General features: G+C 46.2%; 2 protein-coding genes across 3 annotated transcripts in view; one reads left to right on the forward strand and one right to left on the reverse strand.

Annotated features, from left to right (window-relative positions):
• Nucleotides 1-7372: 7372 nt before the first annotated feature.
• EFCAB9 (EF-hand calcium binding domain 9) lies at nt 7373-11987 on the reverse strand. The gene is made up of 4 exons (XM_036242143.1): nt 11849-11987; nt 9109-9257; nt 8211-8378; nt 7373-7546 (listed from the first exon to the last, which is right to left on the reverse strand). The coding sequence occupies exons 1-4, from the start codon at nt 11982-11984 to the stop codon at nt 7373-7375; spliced, it is 627 nt and encodes a 208-aa protein (XP_036098036.1). The 5' UTR covers nt 11985-11987.
• A 5033-nt stretch (nt 11988-17020) lies between these two features.
• Nucleotides 17021-20870, forward strand: part of STK10 (serine/threonine kinase 10) — an 84733-nt gene continuing 80883 nt past the window's right edge. Inside the window, exon 1 of one of the 2 annotated variants that reach the window (XM_036282041.1) lies at nt 17021-17381. In XM_036282041.1, the coding sequence (XP_036137934.1) occupies nt 17226-17381 (156 nt within the window). In that variant the 5' untranslated portion in view covers nt 17021-17225. The remainder of the gene's footprint in view (nt 17382-20870) is intronic. The other variant, XM_036282042.1, reaches the window with a different exon arrangement.

Below are 20870 nucleotides of genomic sequence, written 5' to 3' on the forward strand. Positions count from 1 at the left end.
ACCTAGGTGAGAAAACCATGGTGCTGTTTAATTGTAAATAGATTGATACAAGATTGGACCAATACTTGATGTGTACAATTTTAGTATGTAGGGTTTTTGTGCTTTTTTAAAAAAAAGTTCAATTTTTGTCTTTGTCTTTGCCTTTTTTTAAAAAAATTGTTGTTACGCTCTACAATAAGGGTAATCTGCTTCATTCTAATAAAACCTCCAAAAAGGTTTTCCTCCTGCCTTGGCCGGTTTGGCTCAACAGTTAGAATGTCGGGCCCATGGACTGAATGGTCTAAGGTTCAATTCCCAGTCAAGGGCATGCACATACCTGGGTTGCAGGAGGCAACCAGTTGTGTCTCTCACAATGATGTTTCTCTCTCTCTCCCCCTTCCTCCCTCCCACTGTAAAAATCAATGGAAAAATATCCTCAAGTGAGGATTAACAACAAAAGAAAAGGTTTTCCTCCTTTTTAAAACCTCACCTTAATAAATAAGTTTATTATCACCAGACTTAGGCTCTGCTATGCCAAACCACACGTGGTCATTTATATATATGCTTTATCTTTGGCATTAAAATTTTGGGCTAAAACAGGTGGTTGTTTTTTTTTTTTCTTTAAGAATCGTGCTATAAATCAAAACTCCTACATCAGTTTTTCAGAAGCACTGAGCTCATTTCTTATCCATTTTGGATCAAAGTTTTAGGTTTCAATTGTTAAAATTTTAAGTAGGTGATACCTATGCATAGGGGGAACATCCAAACATACCAAAGTGAAAAGTCTCTTTCACTCCTGTTCCTCATTTTCTGTTTCTTCTCTCAGAGGTAAAACACCTCTTTCCAGTTTCCTTGGGTATCTTTAAAGATCCTCTCGCACGTGGTTCTCAAACTTGAGCATGCATCAGAATTACCTGGAAGGCCTCTTAAAACACAGATTGCTGGACTCTTTCTCCCAGAGGTTCCAAGTTAGTAAATCTGGGGCCCAATAATTTGTATTCTATAAGTTCCGAGGCAATGCTGTTACTGGTCTGGGGAATCTCAATATGAGAACTACTGTCCTGGTGTTTAAGTGTATTCACCCACTTTACCCTGTTTTTTTCCATAAATACACATATGACTACACCTTTGATTTTTCTTTAAAATGGTGACTACTAAGTTGTTCATATAAGTAGGGCTAGATCTGCTTCATTCCTCTTACAGCTGCAATAGTGTTCCATTGTTTGGAGCACCACAGTGATTTCAGACTCTTGATTCTGGTCAGTTTGACTGTTTCCAGTCTTTTGCTACTGGAAACCGTGCTGCCATGGAATGTCCTTCTCTATAGCTACATCGTTGTGTCTGTGTACATCTGTTGAAAGCACTCCTGAAGAGGTCGAATTGCTAGATCAGAGAGTATGTACATATAGGGAGTAGTTACTGAATTGCCCCCCAATAGATTTGACCAGTTTAATACTCTAACAGTATGACTGCTCTTACTTCCCTTACCCTGACCAATCTTTTGGTCTTTGACAATCTAAGTTAAAATCTGTGTCCTCTGGTTTTTTTTTCTTTGAAATTTAGCATTTTACTACTGTATATATTTTTAAGGTCAGTGGTGTTTTGTTTCTGTGGATTATCTTTATGTTTGCCCATTTCCTAGTGCATTTTGGTCTTTATCCTCCTGATTTGCAAACAATCTTTCTATATTAAAGAGATTAGTCATTTTCTATCATGTGTTACCATTTGCTTTTTGTTTTTATATAATTTATCATGTGCAAATTTTAAGTTTTTCATTGTTACATCTATCAGTCTTGTGTTTTATGACTCCTGGGTTTTTGTAACTTCAAAAGGTCCTACCCACTCTGAAATTATAAAAAAATTTTTCTCACGTATTTGTTTTATGGTTTACTGCTAGGAGGGGAGTAGCAACCCAGATTTACTTTTTACCAGCTACCCACCCCACTTTTCCTGATAATTTTCATCTGTCTTTTTCCCATTGATGTGAAAATCACTTACTTTATGAGAGGTTTTTTTTTTAATCTTTATTGTTGAATGTATTACAGATGTTCCTCATTTTCCCCCCGTTGACCCCCTCCTCCCCACTCCTGCCGCCCTCCCACCTTTTCCCACACTATTGTCTGTGTCCATTGGCTATGCATATAAGTTCTTTTGTTTATTTCTTCCCACCCCTCCCCCCCAACCCCTTTCCCTTTGAGTTTTGTCAGTCTAGCAATGAATTTGTACTTCTTAATCCCTTCACCTTTTTCACCCATTCCCCCAACCTCCCTCCCATCTGGCAACCAACAAAATGTTCTCTGTATCTATGAGAATGTTTCTGTTCTGCCTCTTCATTTTGTTTATAGATTCAATTGTCAATAGATATGTATTCATTGCCATTTTGTTTGTTCATATATTTTATCTTTTTCTTCAAAAAGACCCTTCATCATTTCATATAATAACGGTGTGGTGGTGATGAACTCCTTTAACTTTTTCTTGTCTGGGAAACTCTTTATATGGCCATCGATTCTAAATGACAGCTTTGCAGGATAGAGTAATCTTGGTTGTAGGTTCTTGCTTTTCATCGCTCTGAATATTTCTTGCCACTCCCTTCTGGCCTGCAAAGTTTCTTTTGAGAAATCATCCGACAGCCTTATGGGAACCCCCTTGTAGGTAACTACTGCTTTTCTCTTGCTGCTTTTAAGATTCTCTCTTTGTCTTGAACCTTTTGTATTTTGATGATGTGTCTTGGTGTGGGCTTTTTGGGGTTCATCTTGTTTGGGACTCTCTGTGCTTCCTGGACTTGTATGTCTGTTTCCTTCACCAAGTTAGGAAAGTTTTCTGCCATTATTGTTTCAAACAGGTTTTCAATTTCTTGTTCTCTCTCTTCTCCTTCTGGCACCCCCAAGATGCGAATGTTGGCACGCTTGAAGTTGTCCCAGAGGCTCCTTACACTATCCTCATTTTTTTTGGATTCTTTTTGCTGTTCTGATTGGGCTTTTTTGCTTCCTTATATTCCAAATCGATGGTTTGCTTCTTGGATTTACGTACTCTACTATTGAATCTGTAAATTATTCTTTATTTCAGTTAATGCCTCCTTCATTTCTGACTGTGCATCCATCATTTCTGACTGGTCCTTTTTTATGCTCTTGAGGCCCTCACTAAGTTCATTGAGCATCCTTATAAGCAGTATCTTGAACTCAGCGTCTGTTAGGTTGCTTATCTCCCTTTCGCTTAGTTCTTTTTTTGGGGTTTTGTTCTGTTCTTTCCTTCGGGACCTGTTTCTTTGTCTCCTCATGTTGGCTGCCTCCCTGTGTTTGTTTCTGTGTATTACTTAACGAGAGGCATGGGGCTCGCTGAGACCAGATGCTGCTTGTTTGAAAGAATTTAGGAAAACCTGAAGCAGGATCCAAGACAGGCCAATCCTATGGTTGAGGAAGTGGCAACAGCTTGGGTGGGCCTGAAAGTTGGGTGGGGCGGGGTGGGGCCTCAGAGAATCACCAGGGCGGGGCTACCAGTGTGAGCCAGGTTGCTGGAGTCCCAGATATGGCTTCTGTCTGCCGCCCCAGGGAAGGGCTCACCAAAGGAACAAAGGCCTCTGACAGCACGTTTGTCCCAGAGAAAGCCCCCTCTCCAGCCCTCGCTCCAAGGCCAACAGCTCAGTTCTTCCCTCTATGTCTCTGGCGCCCCTCGAGCTGCCTCCCCTCCAAGCTTAGAGGGAGAGAGTCCAATAAGTCTGTGCGTGGGCCCTTTAAGGAGCTGCCTGGGGCTCCAGCCGCATCAGCCTCCCTGAACCTCAGTTCCCGCTGGTTTTTCCAGCCAAAAGTGATGGGGATTCTCTTCCTGGCACTGGAACCCTGAGCGGGGCACCTGGTGTGGGACAGGGACCTCTCAGTCCTCAGGGAGGACCTTCCCAGCCGAGGTGTCTTAATTTTTATCCGCCACACGTGGGTGTGAGACCAGCCCGTCCCCTCCGCCCTCCGACCAGTCTCGATGTGGCTGCTGCTTTAATTCCGTAGTTGTAGGACTGCCGTTCAGCTCGATGTCAGGCAGTTTTGAATGAAGGTTGTTCTGCAGTTTAGTTGTAACTTTGATGTGGTTGTAGGAGGACAGATACCGCATTTATGTATGCTGCCATCCTGACCGGAAGTTGTGAGAGTTTTTAAGACTATTTTTTCAGTGCTATTTTTTTGTTAATTGGACAAATTAGCAAATATATCTTGTGTCCACTTCCAACCCTCAAATGCTATGATTTAGTATGTGTACTTAAGGAAAAGAAGCGTGTGGCTGATCATCGCACTTGCTATAGCCCGTTTCCCGTGATTCTGCTCTGGCTCTACGGGCTGCTTGCACCGGTGACCGCCCGTCTCAGCAGGTGTCGGCGTAGCAGACTTGGCCTTTTCTAGTTTTCTAGCCCTTGTTTTTGGCATGAGGCATGTGATGATAATACATGAGAGCTAAGGACTAGTAGTAGAAGAGAAGTGATTTTACTTCGCTTAGTTACCTTCCTCTGAAATTCTTTCCTCTTTGTAGCTGATAGAGATGTGGAGGATCCAGTCCCGTTGTCCTGGGCTGAAAATACAGTCACCTCCTCAGTTAAGCCTGCCAGTCATCTGCCCCTGCAACTACTGCTCCTCTGCACCCCCTGGCTCAGGCCCCTTAGCAAACTAGCTTTGTTGACCAAGAAACTCGAATGTAACTATGACATAGTGACACTGCAGTGTTACTACCCTGCAAAGCATACTAAAGCTACTTGGCCTAATAAGCTCTATCCTTAAAAGCACCTTGGATTGACTCACTGTGGAAATAATGAAACTTATTTGAAGTATATCTACAAACACATTTTAAAAAATTTTACGTCACATAATGTAATTGAGGAAAAAAAGTCCTAACATGAACACTGACGTATTGTTTTCGTTGTCATACTCCTAGTCCTAAAAGAGTGTTACTTTATTAAAGGTGCAACTGAATTTTAGTTTTGACACTGAGTTTCAGTTTGGGCCCATCCCAGGTAAATACTGAGTTTCCTGATTCTAGAACCACAGTTTATGAAAATGCTCTTAAAAGGAATCTAACAGTAGGATCATGATACCTTTTATAGTCACCCCGATGATTTCCAGGAAAACTATACTACCTGTTCACGTCTGAAACGTCAGTTATTAAATTTAATATTAACTTATTTAAAATTAATTTGAAATAATTAAGTTGAATAATTAAAATATTTAAATTTTAGTTTACAATTTAGCCGACATTTAAACCTACTAACCTATTGTCTTTGGTTATCCTTCTTCCCCCCCATTCTGAAACAAAAAGTATAGTATCCGCATTGCTTTAGAGACCATGTCTGAAAAAAACATATGGTTACCTCTGATATATCTCGTCTGTTGCCACTGGAAAGTGGGAAAGAAGGCTTCCTACCACCTCATTGTAGTTTCTCCTCCCAGAATTGTGCCTCTATCTAAGGCTCGGCGGCAAAGTCCTCTACGCTGCCCTGAGAGACAGAAACCTGTTCCGAGGTAGGCTTAGTGATGAGGCCCTTTGAGACGCTGGCTGGTCTCCAGCTGTCACTTTCCAGCCAGATAGTACGAGTCTGTCAGCACAGTACTCTGTCGGCGTAAGTCCCACACTTGTTTTCCAGAGCGTCTCTCCTCGGAGAATAACTGCAAATTTTCCACCGAGGAGCGGAAGGGAAGGGCGCTGTTCTAAGCAGGGTGCTTGGCATCTTGGTCTTTGCAACAGTTTCTTCAGGTACATACCATTTTCTCCATGTGTAGTCCAGGAATCAGAAGTCTAGTGGTTTGGGTTTTTGTGTTGTTTTTTTTCCTAGTTTCATTCAATTTTTGTAGTACCATTGTGGGGAAGAAGGAGACGTTTTGGCTGCTAAACATTATTCGTGGTCATAACTGTGTTATCAAAATCCCATGTCTGTTAGAGTACATATAAAGAGTGTTCATAGTAATTAACATGATTTCTATTATAACAAGTTTGACTTCTGAATGGCAATCTTAGATAAGCAGTATTCTTGTCTGTTGCACCTTGAAAAATCACAGAGTGATTTTTGATGATTATTTGGTCCTCTGGAACTCAATGGATGCCTTACAGTTTATTTTATTGCATAGTGTATCCTGAAGAAATCCTTTATTTCTAGAAAGTGAGCTGTATTTCTTTACTTGCCAAGCTTGTTCCCTCACAAATTCATGGTGGAAGGAGATGTGGTAATTATTAGCATGATGCAGAAGGAATTTCTGAGCCAGTAAAATACTCGCTTAAAACTTAAACAGAATCTGCTAAAACTAAAGTGAATTTCTTGGATCCCATGCTTTTTGTACAGACAGAGTGTGAGGGAGAGAGAGGAAGAGAGAGAGAGAGAAACATCGATGTGAAAGGGACACATCGAGTGGCTGCCACCCGCACGACCAACCAGGGCTGGGGACAAACTGCAACCAAGGTACATGCCCTTAGCGGGAACCGAACCCGGGTCTCTCCAGACCGCAGGTGGGCGCTCTAACCGCTGAGCCAAACCGGCCAGGGCTGACCTTGAATTTGAATCCTGGTCCTACCACTAGTGAGCCATTTGTTCTTGGGTAAAGTCCTTAATCTCTGTAGGCCTCTCTTTCCTCATCTGTAAATTGAGGATAAGACCTAATTTAGAGGGTTACGAGAATAAATAAATGTATGCATCTAACACACCTGTTTGACCCATAGCAAGTACTTACTAAATGGTAGTTATCATCACCAACATCACAGTACATTTAGGTAGGGAGGATTCATAAGTCACGTGCTAAAAATGTTTGAAAATTATTCAAGGCACCTGGTTGATGTGGCTTGGTGAGCCCCCTCCCAGCACCAGAAGGTCACCAGTTCAATTCCTGGTCGGGGCACATGTCAGGGTTGTGGACTCGCTCCCAAGTAGGAAGCGTGCAGGAGGCAGCCGATTGATGTTTCTATTTTTTTTCTCTCTCTCCCTCTCCTTTTCCTCTCTCTGAAATCAATAAAAACACCTACCTCATCAGAGAGTAATTTAGATTCTAGGAAGAACATAGCCCCGATATCCTTAAAAGTCAGTTTCCCTTATGGTCGGAGGCATTTCACCATTTGCCCTTTAGAAGGGTCTTGGACTGGGGAATAGAAAGGGTTCTGGAAGTACTGCACCACCAGTGACTTGATACTAAGAAAGCGTTGCCTGCTTTCAACTGCTTAGCTGCTGTGAGTGTTGGTAATGATGTGGATACACAGGGACCTAACGAACAGGGTCGATCTGAAGAGCAGCAGCAGAATTGGGGCATGTGGATGGGCAAAGACAAAAGTGGTTCACTTCGGTCGATATGTGAACCCTTCGTATAGCAAAGTCAACGTAACGGTATCTACTTTGGAGTTCACATTTATTTTTAAACATGTTAACAGTGGTGATTCCTTATATTATAATTTCAGATACATTTATTCCAAGATGATTCTGTATTGGGTTCTCATTAACTTCATAAAACGTTTTCATTTTCAGCAGAGCCTTCTCGTTCTCTGCCTTCTGCTTCTCCTGGTATTTTTCCATGGTGACGATAGTAAACAGCTTAAATTCCTTGTAATTAAGACGCTTTTGTTGGGGAAGAAAAGAAAAATTATTTCAGGATGGATGTGATACTTGGTTTCAGATGAGAGCAGGATTGTAATCATTTCTCATTTAAAAACTTGGAAACTTAACGAGGCTCAGTAATTAGGACAAAATTATGTAATTGTAGTCTAGGAGCCAGGAAGAGAGTCTGTTATAGACTCTAAAGGAACCAAGGGTCACTTTCTTCTTTTACATCAAGTCCAGATGCCTCAGGCTGGCATCTGAGGTTCAGATGTGATCCACCTTTCTCAGCCTTAGCTCCCGTTTGCTTCCACAACATGGACTTCCTCTCGAAATAGGCACGATTCAGGGTCTTCATCATAGTTCTGTCTTAGGATTTTGCTCCTGTGTTCCCATCATAGAATTTCTTCTTCCTACTTAATCAAATCTATATGCCCTTCCCAACACCAACTCCCGCCATATTATCATATATCCTCCTCTAAGTTTCTGTGATTTTGTGTCCATAGTCTATGGGGTAGCACTTAGTTATCTAGTCCTCTCTCTTCCACAGGCCTATAAATCTCTCCGTTTTCCAAGCAGGTTTTCCCACCCTCCTCCTTACCCATCTGTGCTGGAGGTAGTAGGACATTGTCCTCCGCCTATGACAGAGAGCCCGCCAGGTCACACTTTAGGGACCTGCACTTACACAGTCCCCTGTGATGTCAAAGTCACGGTAGAACTCTCGGAGTTCGCTTTCTTTAATATTGAAGAGAAAGTTGTACATGTGGAAATTCTCTTGACCAACTCTCAGCTCTCCAAGCAGCTCGAAAACAGGCCGGGAATGGCGGAAGATAAATTGCTGTTCCAAGTGGTTCTGTTGGGAGAGAAACGGGTTCACCAAGCAGCAGCGTTGTTGGTGCTGCTTCCTAAACTGGCTGCGTCAAGACTCCTCCTCTGCCCCTAGTCCATTCCCTAGAGGGCTAAAGGCAGAAGGCAGAAGGCAGAATCATGGGAGCTCAGGGTTAAAGGGCTCTGAGGTCAGTACGTCAAGTCCTGCTTCAGCATCTGCCTCCGAGAGGAACCGAGGCCGCCTGCAGTGATCGTTTCTGGACAGAACTCTAGTCACCGGAACGCTGTTCCTCACCTGCCGTGAACACCTGCTCGCGAAGCATCGCGGCCCTGGTGGTAGAATGATGAAGGTGCAGGTCCCTTTCTTCATAGACGTGTGCAAGGGGAGGTGGGAACCCAAGGAAGAGTTTCTCATCTCCATCAGTCACCCCTCCAGGAGATTCTCCGAGAAGGGGGCTCACTGAGGGAGTGGGGTGCTCGGGGTTACTGGTGGTTGAGAAGCACCAGCTCGCACAGGCAGGAAGGGCTGTTCTTCAGAGACGGTGTGGGAGGGGAGAGCTGGGTAACTGTGGGGGCTTCTAGGTTAGCGATGGACACTTGGGAACCAGGAGTAGTTCTTCCCCACGTTTTCCTTCCTGCTTTGAGTGAAAGGAAGAGTGTTTCTAGGGTACTCTTACTTCAGTGCTGCCTTGAGCAAGATGCTGGCAGCTGCCAAGCTGAGCCTCCTGTGCCCTGGGTCCTGGCTCGATACTCACCTGCTGCGCCAGCAGTATGCACACCAGCATGTAGAACTGGTCGAAACCGATCTCGCCCACGGCGTCCCAGTCCAGCATGTTGAACACTCTCGTGATCTGTCTCCGCTTCCAGTTGGTCACGTGACGAAGGAAGTGGTAGAACAGCACATCTGTTATGGGGGGGAGACCAGGACATGGATTATTCCGAAACAGCTCCAAAAGGCTAAGGAACTGAGCTGCCTCCGTGGTACTTGGAAGCCTATGACCTGGGAAAAGCAACGATACTGTTTCGTTTCTGGCTTTGCCACTGTGCCCTCCACGATTCTGCAAACTTGAAGCGCCCTTGAGCTGTGTGGAAAAGCACGTGCTGTGTGGAGAGGGCTTGGCCCCTGACCCCAGCTGCATGGCACGTGCGGACAGGTGTGCAGGTGGCCAGTAAGAGGCACAGTGCTCCTCCTACCCGGAAGGAAGAGCTAACTCTCACTGGGCACCGAGGACACTTTCTTGGAGAAACTGACATTTCATCTGAGCCTTTCATTTGAGGAGATAACTAAAACGCGATTAAAATATCATTTCTCTTCAACAAAAGCATCAATATTCCTCATGCTTCTATTACAGCCGATGCATGTGGCCACGAGGGAAGGGAACAGCCGCTGTTGAGCACCTGAGGAGCTAGGCCCTTGGAAAGCCACCTCTAACCATGCTGACAGCCGTACAGGGACGGTGGCATCACACCCTTTTATAATGAGCCTCGGAGAGTAACTGCTCGAACTGGAGTAACACCAGTCACTAGAGGATCTTATAAAAGTACAGATTCTGATTCAGGAAATCTGGCGTGGGACCCGGTGCACATTTCTAACAAGCTCTCAGGTGATGCGGCTGCTGCCGACCACGCTTGGTGGCAGAGCTGGGATCTGAGTGTGGCCCTGATTCCACAGCCTTGCTCATTCCAGGGCAGAGCCGTATCTTTTGTACATAAGTTAATGCATAGTCAGCCTTACAGTCAGGGAGAAAAGTCCTGTAAGTTAAAGAACAGGGAAGGTTTGTGCTGAAATTCCACTCACTAATCATCTGTCTCCGGGTGTGTAAGAAGAAAGGAACAAACAGTGATACATTAATACAGTGGTGTGTGGTTGTACAAATTGTGTAACGTATGGGATTTTCACTTGTACGTGTCTGCATGTGATTTCCCCGTGCCCACTGGTTAGAGACTTTTCTCCTGCAGGAGATAGGGCCCCATTGAACACAAAGCATTTCTAGTTTGAAGTCCCAGTGCAAGCTCCATGAGCGCACAGTGAGCCAATGTCACAGTGTCATGGTTCGGGGGCTTCTGATGATCTCTTGCTGTTCCTTCCCCACACCCCACCAGGTATGAGCCCCTGGGAACCACACGCCATATATGTAACCAGTGATGTTTGTGTAGTGACTCCTTAAGAGAGATTTTAGTGAGGGACTTGGTAGCTACTTAACAAATACTGTTTTTAAACCAGCTGACTCTGGCCCACTCAGGTCTCCGGGGCCTTAAATCACACTATCTCCCCAGAAGGCAACACTCAAAGCTGTGCCTCCACTCAGGCCACGGATCCAATCCCTTGGCGACCAGAAGACATGAGCGTGACTCCCTCTCCGGTGTTACATCATCAAACAGTGAGTGAGTTACTAGGGAGATCAGACTGTTCTCAGCAGACATTCTGGTGAGACTAAGCCAGAAAGCCATGGGTTTCAGACCCGGGTTTTCTGTTTACAGCTACGTGCCCTGCAGTTGTGTTATCTAGGACTGGGTTATTATGAAGATTTGGTGACAGACCCTATGAAAATATATGGGGAAAGAGAAAAACAGGGGCATGAAATCATGAAAAAATGAAGGTGTCCTTGTATTATATTTTAAAGATTGAATGAACTCTTAAAAATCTTTATGGAAGGAACCCCTTATTCACAAATGACATTAATTTCTCTCAGGTCACAACGAATGGCTAGGATATTTATACCTAGTCCTAAAAAAAGCCTAAAGTAGTTTAACTGGCCTCCTCTTAGTTTGTGCATTGAAAGGCAGGGTCAGGATCGTCAGTATTTTCTAGTCACTCACACATACCAAGAATTAGAAGGGATGTTGCAGGTCATCTAACTGATTCAAATCTCCCATCTGACAGATGAGAAGTCTTGCTGACTCAGCTCCAAGGAATAATAATGACAATGATCACTAAGTCCTTACCATGTGCAAAGCATTTTTCATACACTGCCTCATTTAATTATCTTTTTCCCCCAACTATGAGATGGACTCCATTATCAGAATCCTCATTTACAGGTGAGGAAAGTGAGACTTAAAGAGGATGATATGTTCTCCAAATCAAGGCGTAATGGGTGGAGCCAGGATTTAAACCTAGAGCCTGCCCTGGCCGGTTTGGCTCAGCGGTTAGAGCGTCGGCCTGCGGTCCGGAGAGACCCGGGTTCGGTTCCCGCTAAGGGCACGTACCTCGGTTGCAGTTTGTCCCCGGCCCTGGTTGGTCGTGCAGGTGGCAGCCACTCGATGTGTCCCTTTCACATCGATGTTTCTCTCTCTCTCTCTTCCTCTCTCTCCCTCCCACTCTATCTGTACAAAAAATGGAAAAATGTCCTCGGGTGAGGATAAAAAAAAAAAACACACAAAAAACCTAGAGCCTGCCATTTTAACCTCCACACTAACCTGCCACCAGTCTTAAGTCTAAGTTGATGACTAAAACCCAGGTTACAACCCAGAGGAAACATTTCGGAAACTGCCGACCATTCAAGGTGCTGTTGTGGTGCACATCCAGGAGTTTGAAGTATTCCAGCAAGGCCTTCACATTTCTCACGGACAGCAAGCAGTAGAGTTTGTCCAGGTACAGGTACCACAGAAACGACCCTTTCTTCAGTTTCATCCTGGAGCTTCCCCGAGACCACTCTGGCAACCTGCAAGAGAACAGGACGTTCCACCTCGGAACTAGAATGCTGGACATCTGACCTCAGAACTAGGGTGTCGGGTACAGAGAAGTTCTGGTCTTCCTAGATAACATCCTGGGAAACAGTCAATCAAAAAGGATGATGACTCTCGGGGGGATCACTTTGTATGTCATATAAATGTCTAACCACCATGCTGTTCTCCATGCCGAAACTAATATAATATTAAATGTCAACTGTAACTGAAAAAAAAAATTACAATGGCTTCCTTCCAGTTCTCCAGCCTTGCCCTAATCTCCTGTTAACTTGATTATCTCTCTGTCACTAAAATATAACCAGCTCTAAACTGAAACCACAGACTGGAAACGAACAAGAGGTGTGCACACATGAAAACATGTTACATGGCCACAGTGATTCTCAGAGGAGTATTTATAGCCTGACTGCATTCATTAGAAAACAAGAAAAAAAATGAAAATACACAAAGTACTAAAAGAACCTAGAATAAGGAAGTAAACTAAAACTAAAGAGAGAAGCAATTTTTTAAAGACCAAAACACAAATAAGTGAACCAGAAAACAAAGCAATAAACTTGATTGGTATAATCAGGACCTTTTTTCATGTTCTTTTATAATTGAAAATTTCAAACATATCCCAAGGTAGATTAGTATAATTTCAACAATGGTCAACTCAGGGCCAGTCTTGTTTCATCTATACTTCACCTACCTGCTCTCATCATGATTTTGAAGCAAATCTCAGATACAACTTCTCATCTGTAAAATTTTAAATGTGTATTTTAAAAGGTGACTTTTTAAAAAACATAACTACATACTGTCATACCTAAAAATAACACTCATTCCTTAATGTTATCAAATATCTAGTCAGCATGCAAAATTCCCTAATTGTTAAGTTTTTAAAATTCATTTTTATTTATTTTTTAAAACATGTTTTTATTGATTTCTTTTTAGGGAAAGAGAGAAACATTGATGTGAGAGAGAAACATGGATTGGCTGCCTCCTGCACGCCCCCTACTGGGGATCAAGCCCGCACCCGGGCATATGCCTTGACTGGGAATTGAACCCGGATCTCTCAGTCCATGGGATGATGCTCAATCCACTGAGCTACACCAACTGGGCTAAATTTGCTTTTAAATACTATGGTTGATGTACAATATTATATGTTTCAGATGTAGAACAGTGATTAGACATTTATATACCTTTTTAGATTTTTTTTTTTAATTCTCACCTGAGGATTTTTTTTTACAGTAATCTTCAGATAGGGCTGGAGGGAGAAAAGCAGGAAGAGAAAGAAACATCGATGTGAGAGAGAGACATTGATTGGTTGCCACCCACACAACACCAACTGGGGCTGGGGACGAACTGCAACCAAGGTACGTGCCCTTGGCCAGAATCGAACCCAGGACTCTCTTACTACTGAGCCATACTGTCCAGGGCCCTTTTTACATTTTTAATAGATGAATTATTCAAGTCAAATCTGTGTGTTACATTCAGACCATTTCATAACTATCTAATTTTCTTATTTTTTCTTGCAATTTATTTGTTGGAGAACCCAGATTGTCACGTAGAGGAAAACACTTTGAGTTTTTTGCAAATTGTATCTCTAGTGTGTTTACATATTCCTCTGTCTCCTTTATTTTCTATAAACTAGTAGTTAGATCTAGAACAAAAGATGATTTTAGGAAAAGGTCAATAAGACAAATTTTGGCAAGTGTGATGAGAAGAAAAAAGATTTTTAAAATTGAGAAAGAAAACTATTGATAAGAGATTAAAATACAGCTCGGCTGGTGTGGCTCAGTGGTTCAGCATCAGCCCACGCACCAAGAAGTCGCCAGTTCAATTCCCAATCGGCCACATGCTCAGGTTGTGGGCCCCATCCCCAGTAGGGGGCATGCAGGAGGCGGCCAATCCATGTTCTCTCTCATCGATGTTTCTGTCTCTCTCCCTCTCCCTTCCTCTCTTTCTAAAATCAATAAAGAAAAAAAAATTAATAAAAAAATACATTTAAGAATACTATATGCAACTCTAGACCAATAATTTGAAAATCTGAATTAGCTCTATCCAGTAAATATATAATGCAAGCCATAACTACATCACATAGTTTTAAATTTTCTAGTAGCTACATTTTAAAAATGTATTTAGCCCTGGCCAGTTTGGCTCAGTGGTTAGAGGGTCAGCCCACGGACCAATGAGTCGAGGGTTCAATTCCAGTCAAGGGCATGTACCTTGGTTGCAGTTTGTCCCAGGCCCTGGTTGGTCATGCAGGAGGCAACCAATTGGTCTCTCCCTCACTCCCTCCCACTGTGTCTGATGATAAAGAGAAAAATATCCTTGGGTGAGGATTAAAAATAATAAAAACAAATTAGTTGTGATAATTATATTTAATCCAATGTATCCAAAATTTACATTTGTTTTATATATATATATTAGCCATTAGCCATTAGCCAGATGTGGCTTTTAAGCACTCAAAATGTAACTAGCCCAAAAGGAGATGTGCTGAAGTATAAAATACACACTGGGTATCATAGTATTAAAAAGAATTGTGTTTTCACTTATACAGTATCTGAAAAAGCACAACCTGAACTCAGAGAGTAGATTGGTTTCCAGGGGTGAGGAAATGGATGAAAGTGATATATATATATATATATCCCCGAGGACATTTTTCCATTTTTTTGTTCATATAGAGTGGGAGGGAGAGAGAGGAAGAGAGAGAGAGAAATATCGATGTGAAAGGGCCACATCGAGTGGTTGGCACCCGCACGACCCAACCAGGGCAACCAAGGCACGTGCCCTTAGCGGGAACTGAACCCGGGTCTCTCTGGACTGCAGGCCGAAGCTCTAACTGCTGAGCCAAACTGGCCAGGGCTGTAATCAATATATTTTTAAAAATCCTTTTACAATCCTTTTTTCCAGCTTTACTGATATATGATTGACATACAACGTGTAAGTTTAAGGTGTACAATGTGATCATTTGACATAGGTACATACTGTGAAATGATCAGCACAATAAAGTTAGTGTACACATCTATCACTTCACATAGCTACCATTTATTTATCTGTGGTTGGTGAGAACTTTTCAGATCTATTCTTTTACCAACTTAGCATACAATAGTAGTGTTAAGCGTAGTCACCGTGCTGTACATTAGATGCCCAGAACGTACTCATTTTGTAACTGAAAGTTGTACCCTTTGATCACTTTCATCCATTTCCGCACCCCTGGAAACCAATCTACTCTCTGAGTTCAGGTTGCGCTTTTTCAGATTCTGTATAAGTGAAAACACTTTTAATTCTTTTTAATACTATGATGCCCAGTGTGTATTTTATACTTCAGCACATATCCTTTTGGGCTAGTTACATTTTGAGTGCTTAAAAGCCACATCTGGCTAATGGCTACCATGTTGGACAGCAGTGACTGAGATAAATAGATCAATTATTTTAGGAAAATTGACTTATGAAGGAATTCAAAATATGAATCAACCAATAACCAGAAAGTAGTCAATGAGAAAATGCTAAGGAAAGATATCTGGCTCAGGTGGTTTTACGGGAAGTTTCTCATAACCATTAAGGAGTGAATCATTTTTGTTACATAAACTGTTTCAAAGCAATTCTGGTTCAGTAATATAGGCTGTGTTATGTGGATCAACTTCCTAACAACTAATGATTTTAGGGATAAAAATCACTGCAGCTCTGTAAGCTGAAGGAACCTAAAGGGATAACTGGTTTTCACTGAAGGTTGGGGGGGGGGGGGTCTGTGAGTATAGTGATTACCGAGGGAAAGGAGGGTGGGAGAGGCAGAAGAGGGTACAGGGGGGATAAATGGTGATGGAAGGAGACTACTGGGGCGCGGTGAACACAATACAATATACAGATGATGTATTATAGAATTGTACACCTGAAACCTATATAATTGTATTAACCAATGTCACCCCAATAAATTTAAAAAAATGAAATAAAAAGATTTGAGAGCTCGATACTTTGAAATTACTTTAAAAGTGGTCACACTTATTTTTATTCACATTAACAAGTTATGAGCATGGCACTGAGCGTTATCATTAAAAAAGAGAAAAATAAAACGACCAGTGAAAGTGGGGAGTCCAACGGAAAGCTCACTATTTAACGAGCTGTCTACAGGAACAAGCAATTAACGCAGCGAAGTGAGAACCGGCCGACCGGGATCGAGGATGACGGTAGTCAAAGACTTTCGTTTTATCTGTAATGAGCTCGTTTTATTTAAATTGCGATTTAAGAATCAGAAGCTTTTAATGTAATATGCAAACACATCTGAAGATCCACCAGGAAGCCTGTGATAAGTCCCAAAGGAGCACTTTCTCCCAGGCCTCTGGTGCTGGCGGGCTCCGGATGGATCCGGATGCGGGATGCCTGGGAAGCAGGAAACGGCCGGTCCGGGGTCTCCGGGGACCGCGCGAGGCCGCCGGAGCGCAGCGTTTTGCGCAGCAGGCGGCAGCACCGCGCCGGGGCAGCCGCAGCGGACCCGCCCTCGGGAGGTGTAGCTCTGGCTGGTGCCCTCGCCCGCCGGGCGCCAGCACCTGAAAAGCGGGCGCGAGCCGAGCAGCTTCGAGGGGGCTGCGGGGCGGATGCAGCGCTGATGCCGGTTCACCTTCTTGGCCCTGGAACAACCACCAGTGCGCGCTCGCGCACAGCCAATTCGCGTCCCTTCTCGTTCTCAAAGGAAGTTGGGGAGCCACAGGGTTCGGCGGGCTTCCCAGACCCAGGACGGGTCCGCCGAGGGGTCCCCCAAACTCCACAACGCCAGCCCTGAGCGCGCGGGCTCGCGGCGGACTACAGTTTCCAGGGTGCCCCGCGGCGCCGGGCGGAGCCCGGGACGCCCGCAGCCAATTAGGGGGTCTGCGGGCGCTGCCGGGGAGCGGCAGGTGGAGCCGGCGGTGGGCGGGCGCGGGCCGGGGCTCGCCGGCTGGGTGTGGGCGCAGCCAGGCGGGGTCGGCACGCGGGAGGCGTCCCCGGGGACCTCAGCGAACGGGGGCGGGGTCCGCGGCCGCCCGAGAGGTTCCGGGTGCTCCTGCGGCGCAGCCCCGGGCGCACTTGACCGGGCTCGAGCTGCGGGGGCGGGCGGGTCCGGGCAGAGCCTCCGAGCGCCGCGGCGTCCGCAGCCCCTCCTCGCGGCAGCCCCAGCCCAGCCCCAGCCCAGCCCCAGCCGCGCTCCTCGCCCCTGGCTCGCGCTCCCCCGGCCATGGCTTTCGCCAATTTCCGCCGCATCCTGCGCCTGTCGACCTTCGAGAAGAGAAAGTCCCGCGAATATGAGCACGTCCGGCGGGACCTGGACCCCAACGAAGTGTGGGAGATCGTGGGCGAACTGGGCGACGGTGCCTTCGGCAAGGTTTACAAGGTGAGGGCGCTAGGGCTGGGGGCCCGGGAGGAAGGGGCGCGGGCTCTGGTCAGCCCCGGCCGTGGCCCGGGAAAGCGCCTCGGGGCTGCCGGTCCCTAAACTCAGGGTTCGGGGCTCCTGACCTTGTGAAACTTGTTCGGGGGAGGGACCCTCGTTCTGCCCGACGGAGCCTCTGCGCGCTGGGCGCCCCCCCGGACTCGGATGCTGCCCCCCAGCTCCGTTCCCGAGTGCTTCCTGTGCGCCCGGCACTGAGCTCGGCGCCGCAGGGGGAGACAAAGGGGCGCTTATAGGACCGTAGCATCCGAGGGCCCCCCGAGGCATCCGCCCTGTAACTGTGATGCGAGGCAGACTTTTAAAAGAGCGCCCACACACATGCCGTGGGAATGCCGAGCGATGGGGCGGAGACTCCGCTGCGCCTACCAGGGCGACGACCCGAGGCACTGGGGCCACACCTGAACGTGGTCCAGAGACTGAGGAAGGCGCGGTGGTAGGGGTCGGTCAGGAGTGAGGAGGTTGGGTTTGGAAAGGCAGCTGGGGCTGCCCTGCAGGGGTCATATTTGGTTCTGAGGGTGAGTCACAGCTGGAGAGACTCCCAGCCTGCAGTCACCTTTCCCCTGGAGGAATGCAGGGCAAGAGGGCTTTTGTGCAGGCGCGGTTGGGGCAGAGCTGATTGATTCTAGACGTGTTTGTAGCAGGATATTGTCTGGTTTCTTCTCCTGTGAACCATTTCCGAGTGGCTGAGTTGTATTGGGGACCCAAACACAGGGCTTGACGCTACCGTTTTCCTGGTCTCCTTTTCTCCAGTAAACTGGAGAGAACCCTCTAGGAGGGCGCCTCCTCCCTGAGCCACCATCACCCTCCTCGGGGTCCTCTAGCTTGTAGACCCCTCTGACGCCAGGGTGGCCCTTTTAGAAGGCTGGACCTCAGAAAGGGCTTCTCTACCCCTGCCCCCGCCCCCCATCTCTCTCAGGACTTGCTCTCTCTGCCTTGAAAGTGGCCCAGACCTTAGTTACAAAAGTGCGGTTCCTGGATGGTCACTGTCAGCATTGCCTGGGAGCCAGTTAGAAATGCAGAATTTCTAGCCCCACCATAGACCTACTAAATCAGTCTTTTTTTTTTTTTATCCTCACCCAAAGACATTTTTGCATTTATCTTCAGATAGAGCAGGAAGGACAGAGGGAGGAAGAGAGAGAGAAACATCGATATGAGAAACACACATCGACTGGTTGCCACCTGCACAACCCCAGCTGGGGCCGGGGACAAACTGCAACCGAGGTTCGTGTTCTTAGTGGGAGCCCCAGCTTAGTGGGACTCCCGAGGCTCCAACTGCTGAGCCAAGCTGGCCAGGGCCTAAGTTAGAGTCTTTTAAGATGCTCCTCAGATGAGCCCTGGTAGGGTTGCTCATTTGGTTAAAGCATCACACCCATATGCCAAGGTTTAGGGTTAGATCTCCTGTCAGGGCACATACAAGAATCAGTTAGTGAATGCAAAATAAGTGGAACAAATAAATTGATGTTTCTCTCTCTCTCTCTCTCTCTCTCTCTCTCTCTCTCTCTCTCCTCCTTCCTCTGTCTCTAAAACAAACAAACAAACAAACAAACAAACAAAAAAACCCCCGAGATCCCCAGGTGATAGCACATCAGAGCGACAAGCACCGCTCTAGAGGCAATGCTGAGGCCAACTAGGCCCATCTGGGTGCCTGTTTTTTACCTTCCCACCTCCCCACTGAGCCAGCACTTCCTGTTACAGGGTGGAACCCCCACTGGAGCAAAGGTTCTGTGGTTGCAGAGGCGGGCCTCTGTGCTGTCACTCACACCCATGGCTCCTGGGCTGCCTGGCTTTGCTGCCCTTCTCTGCCTGAGGGTTCTGCACGTCTTCGAGGGCTGTGGGCACCTTCTCCACTGGGCACATCTTTTCTTTACCCTTCTCAGAGCTGCATCTTCCTCCTAGGGGCACCAGGAAACGGTCCTAAGCCTTGTGGCTCCCCCTGGACACCCTGCCATCATCCTTGCCTTCCCAGCTAGAGCCCGAGCTTCCAAATGCACTCTGACCACCACCAGAGCAGCTGGACCCTTGGTCAGCTCACCACACCCTTCACCTTCTCCAGAAGGCTCAGTTGGTGTTTTAGTGCGAGCTGCTGGCTGTGAAGCATGTGTTTTCTCTGGTAGGGGCTAACTTCCTTTGCAGTCTCGTCCCTCTTCCCCAGCGGATCCTGACTTCATATCCTGGTTCATTTTCTTTCGAACCTAAATGCAGAACTTTGCTTTTATGCTGGTAAGATTTCCCCTTGTCAGTTTCACTTGTCATTTCCTCCTGCCTGAGCTCTGTAAAACTCCCCTGCTACTCTGAAGTTCCACACACCGGGGCTCATCGGATTCACGTTATTTTGCCTCCTCCTGGCTCCTCAGAGCCTGCAGACCCTTTTGAAAGTGAGTCCAGTTCTCAGAGCTGTGAACTGGCTGCACCACAGCCCCCTCCCCTCCACCTCTAAACCCACGGTTTGCTCATCATAAGGCAAAGGAATGCTAGACCAAGAGAGAGCTGTGTGATGGCCGATACACCTGGACAACTTATATTACCTGGCTGATCTTCGTGTGTGACCCTCTGATCTAACCCAACCTTGTGTTATGTGTGGGGATAATAGGGTCCAGGGGGAGGAAGGGTCTAGAACCCACGGCTCTGGGCTTCATTTCGACATTTCCTGAGTTGCCAGTAAGGAAGACCCATCCTGGGTTAGAGGTCCCTGTCACTCAGGCGTCCAACCCTGGAAAAGTGCTGGCTGAGCCCCTTAAGCTGAAACAGGTGTTGCTTTTCCTAAAGACTAATCAGGGGCCGAAACTCCTTCCCGCATCATTGTTTCCTGGTGTGGGCACCGGGGCAGCCCAGGGGAGCCGTTCCACCTCGGTTTTATGGCTGAGACCAGGACTTGCATTTTGACATGGTACCTGGGGAACCAGTTGGCCGTTGGGTAAGTGGTGCCCAGCACAACTTCTCTCCCTGTTCTAGAACCGGGACCACTGAACCTGGCAGCCTCAGTGGTGACGGCTTTCCTGAGGACGTAACAAACATCTTGTTGGGTACCCGTCAGGAGAGGACTCTGAAGACAGATCTGATGAGAGTCTTGCCCAGGCTCAAAGCCTAAACATGAGCAGTTTGCACATTCTTCCCCTTCTCCATGCTGAGGAAAAAGAAGGCAAGATTGATTTTTTTTTTTTTTTGAGCAAAGTCAAGCTCATTCTTACCTAACCCTCTTGCAAATTAATTTCAAAAGAAAGTCATTTTCCAGTTTATTACTAGATACAAAGTAAAGGCCACCGGCTACATGGTTTCACAGTTCTTGCCCATAAAAGTAATCTTGATTGTGAGGGAGGGTAGAAAGGGGAGGAAGTGTTTGGTGCTGGCTGTCTTAGCAGCGGGCGGCACAGGTCCACACGCACGGGCGGGCACAGGCGGAGTGTGCCCACGTGAAGCCGGGTGGCAGGCCCAGAT

This window comes from Molossus molossus, unplaced genomic scaffold (assembly GCF_014108415.1).
Source record: "Molossus molossus isolate mMolMol1 unplaced genomic scaffold, mMolMol1.p scaffold_m16_p_4, whole genome shotgun sequence".
NCBI lineage: Eukaryota > Metazoa > Chordata > Mammalia > Chiroptera > Molossidae > Molossus > Molossus molossus.

Coding starts and splice junctions, on each gene's coding strand:
- EFCAB9 (XM_036242143.1), bottom strand. CDS start 11,984: ATGAAACTGAAGAAAGGGTCGTTTCTGTGGTACCTGTACCTGGACAAA. Junction 9,258..11,848: donor CCACAACAGCACCTTGAATG/GTCGGCAGTTTC, acceptor CCCCCATAACAG/ATGTGCTGTTCTACCACTTC. Junction 7,547..8,210: donor TTGACATCACAGGGGACTGT/GTAAGTGCAGGT, acceptor CCCCAACAAAAG/CGTCTTAATTACAAGGAATT.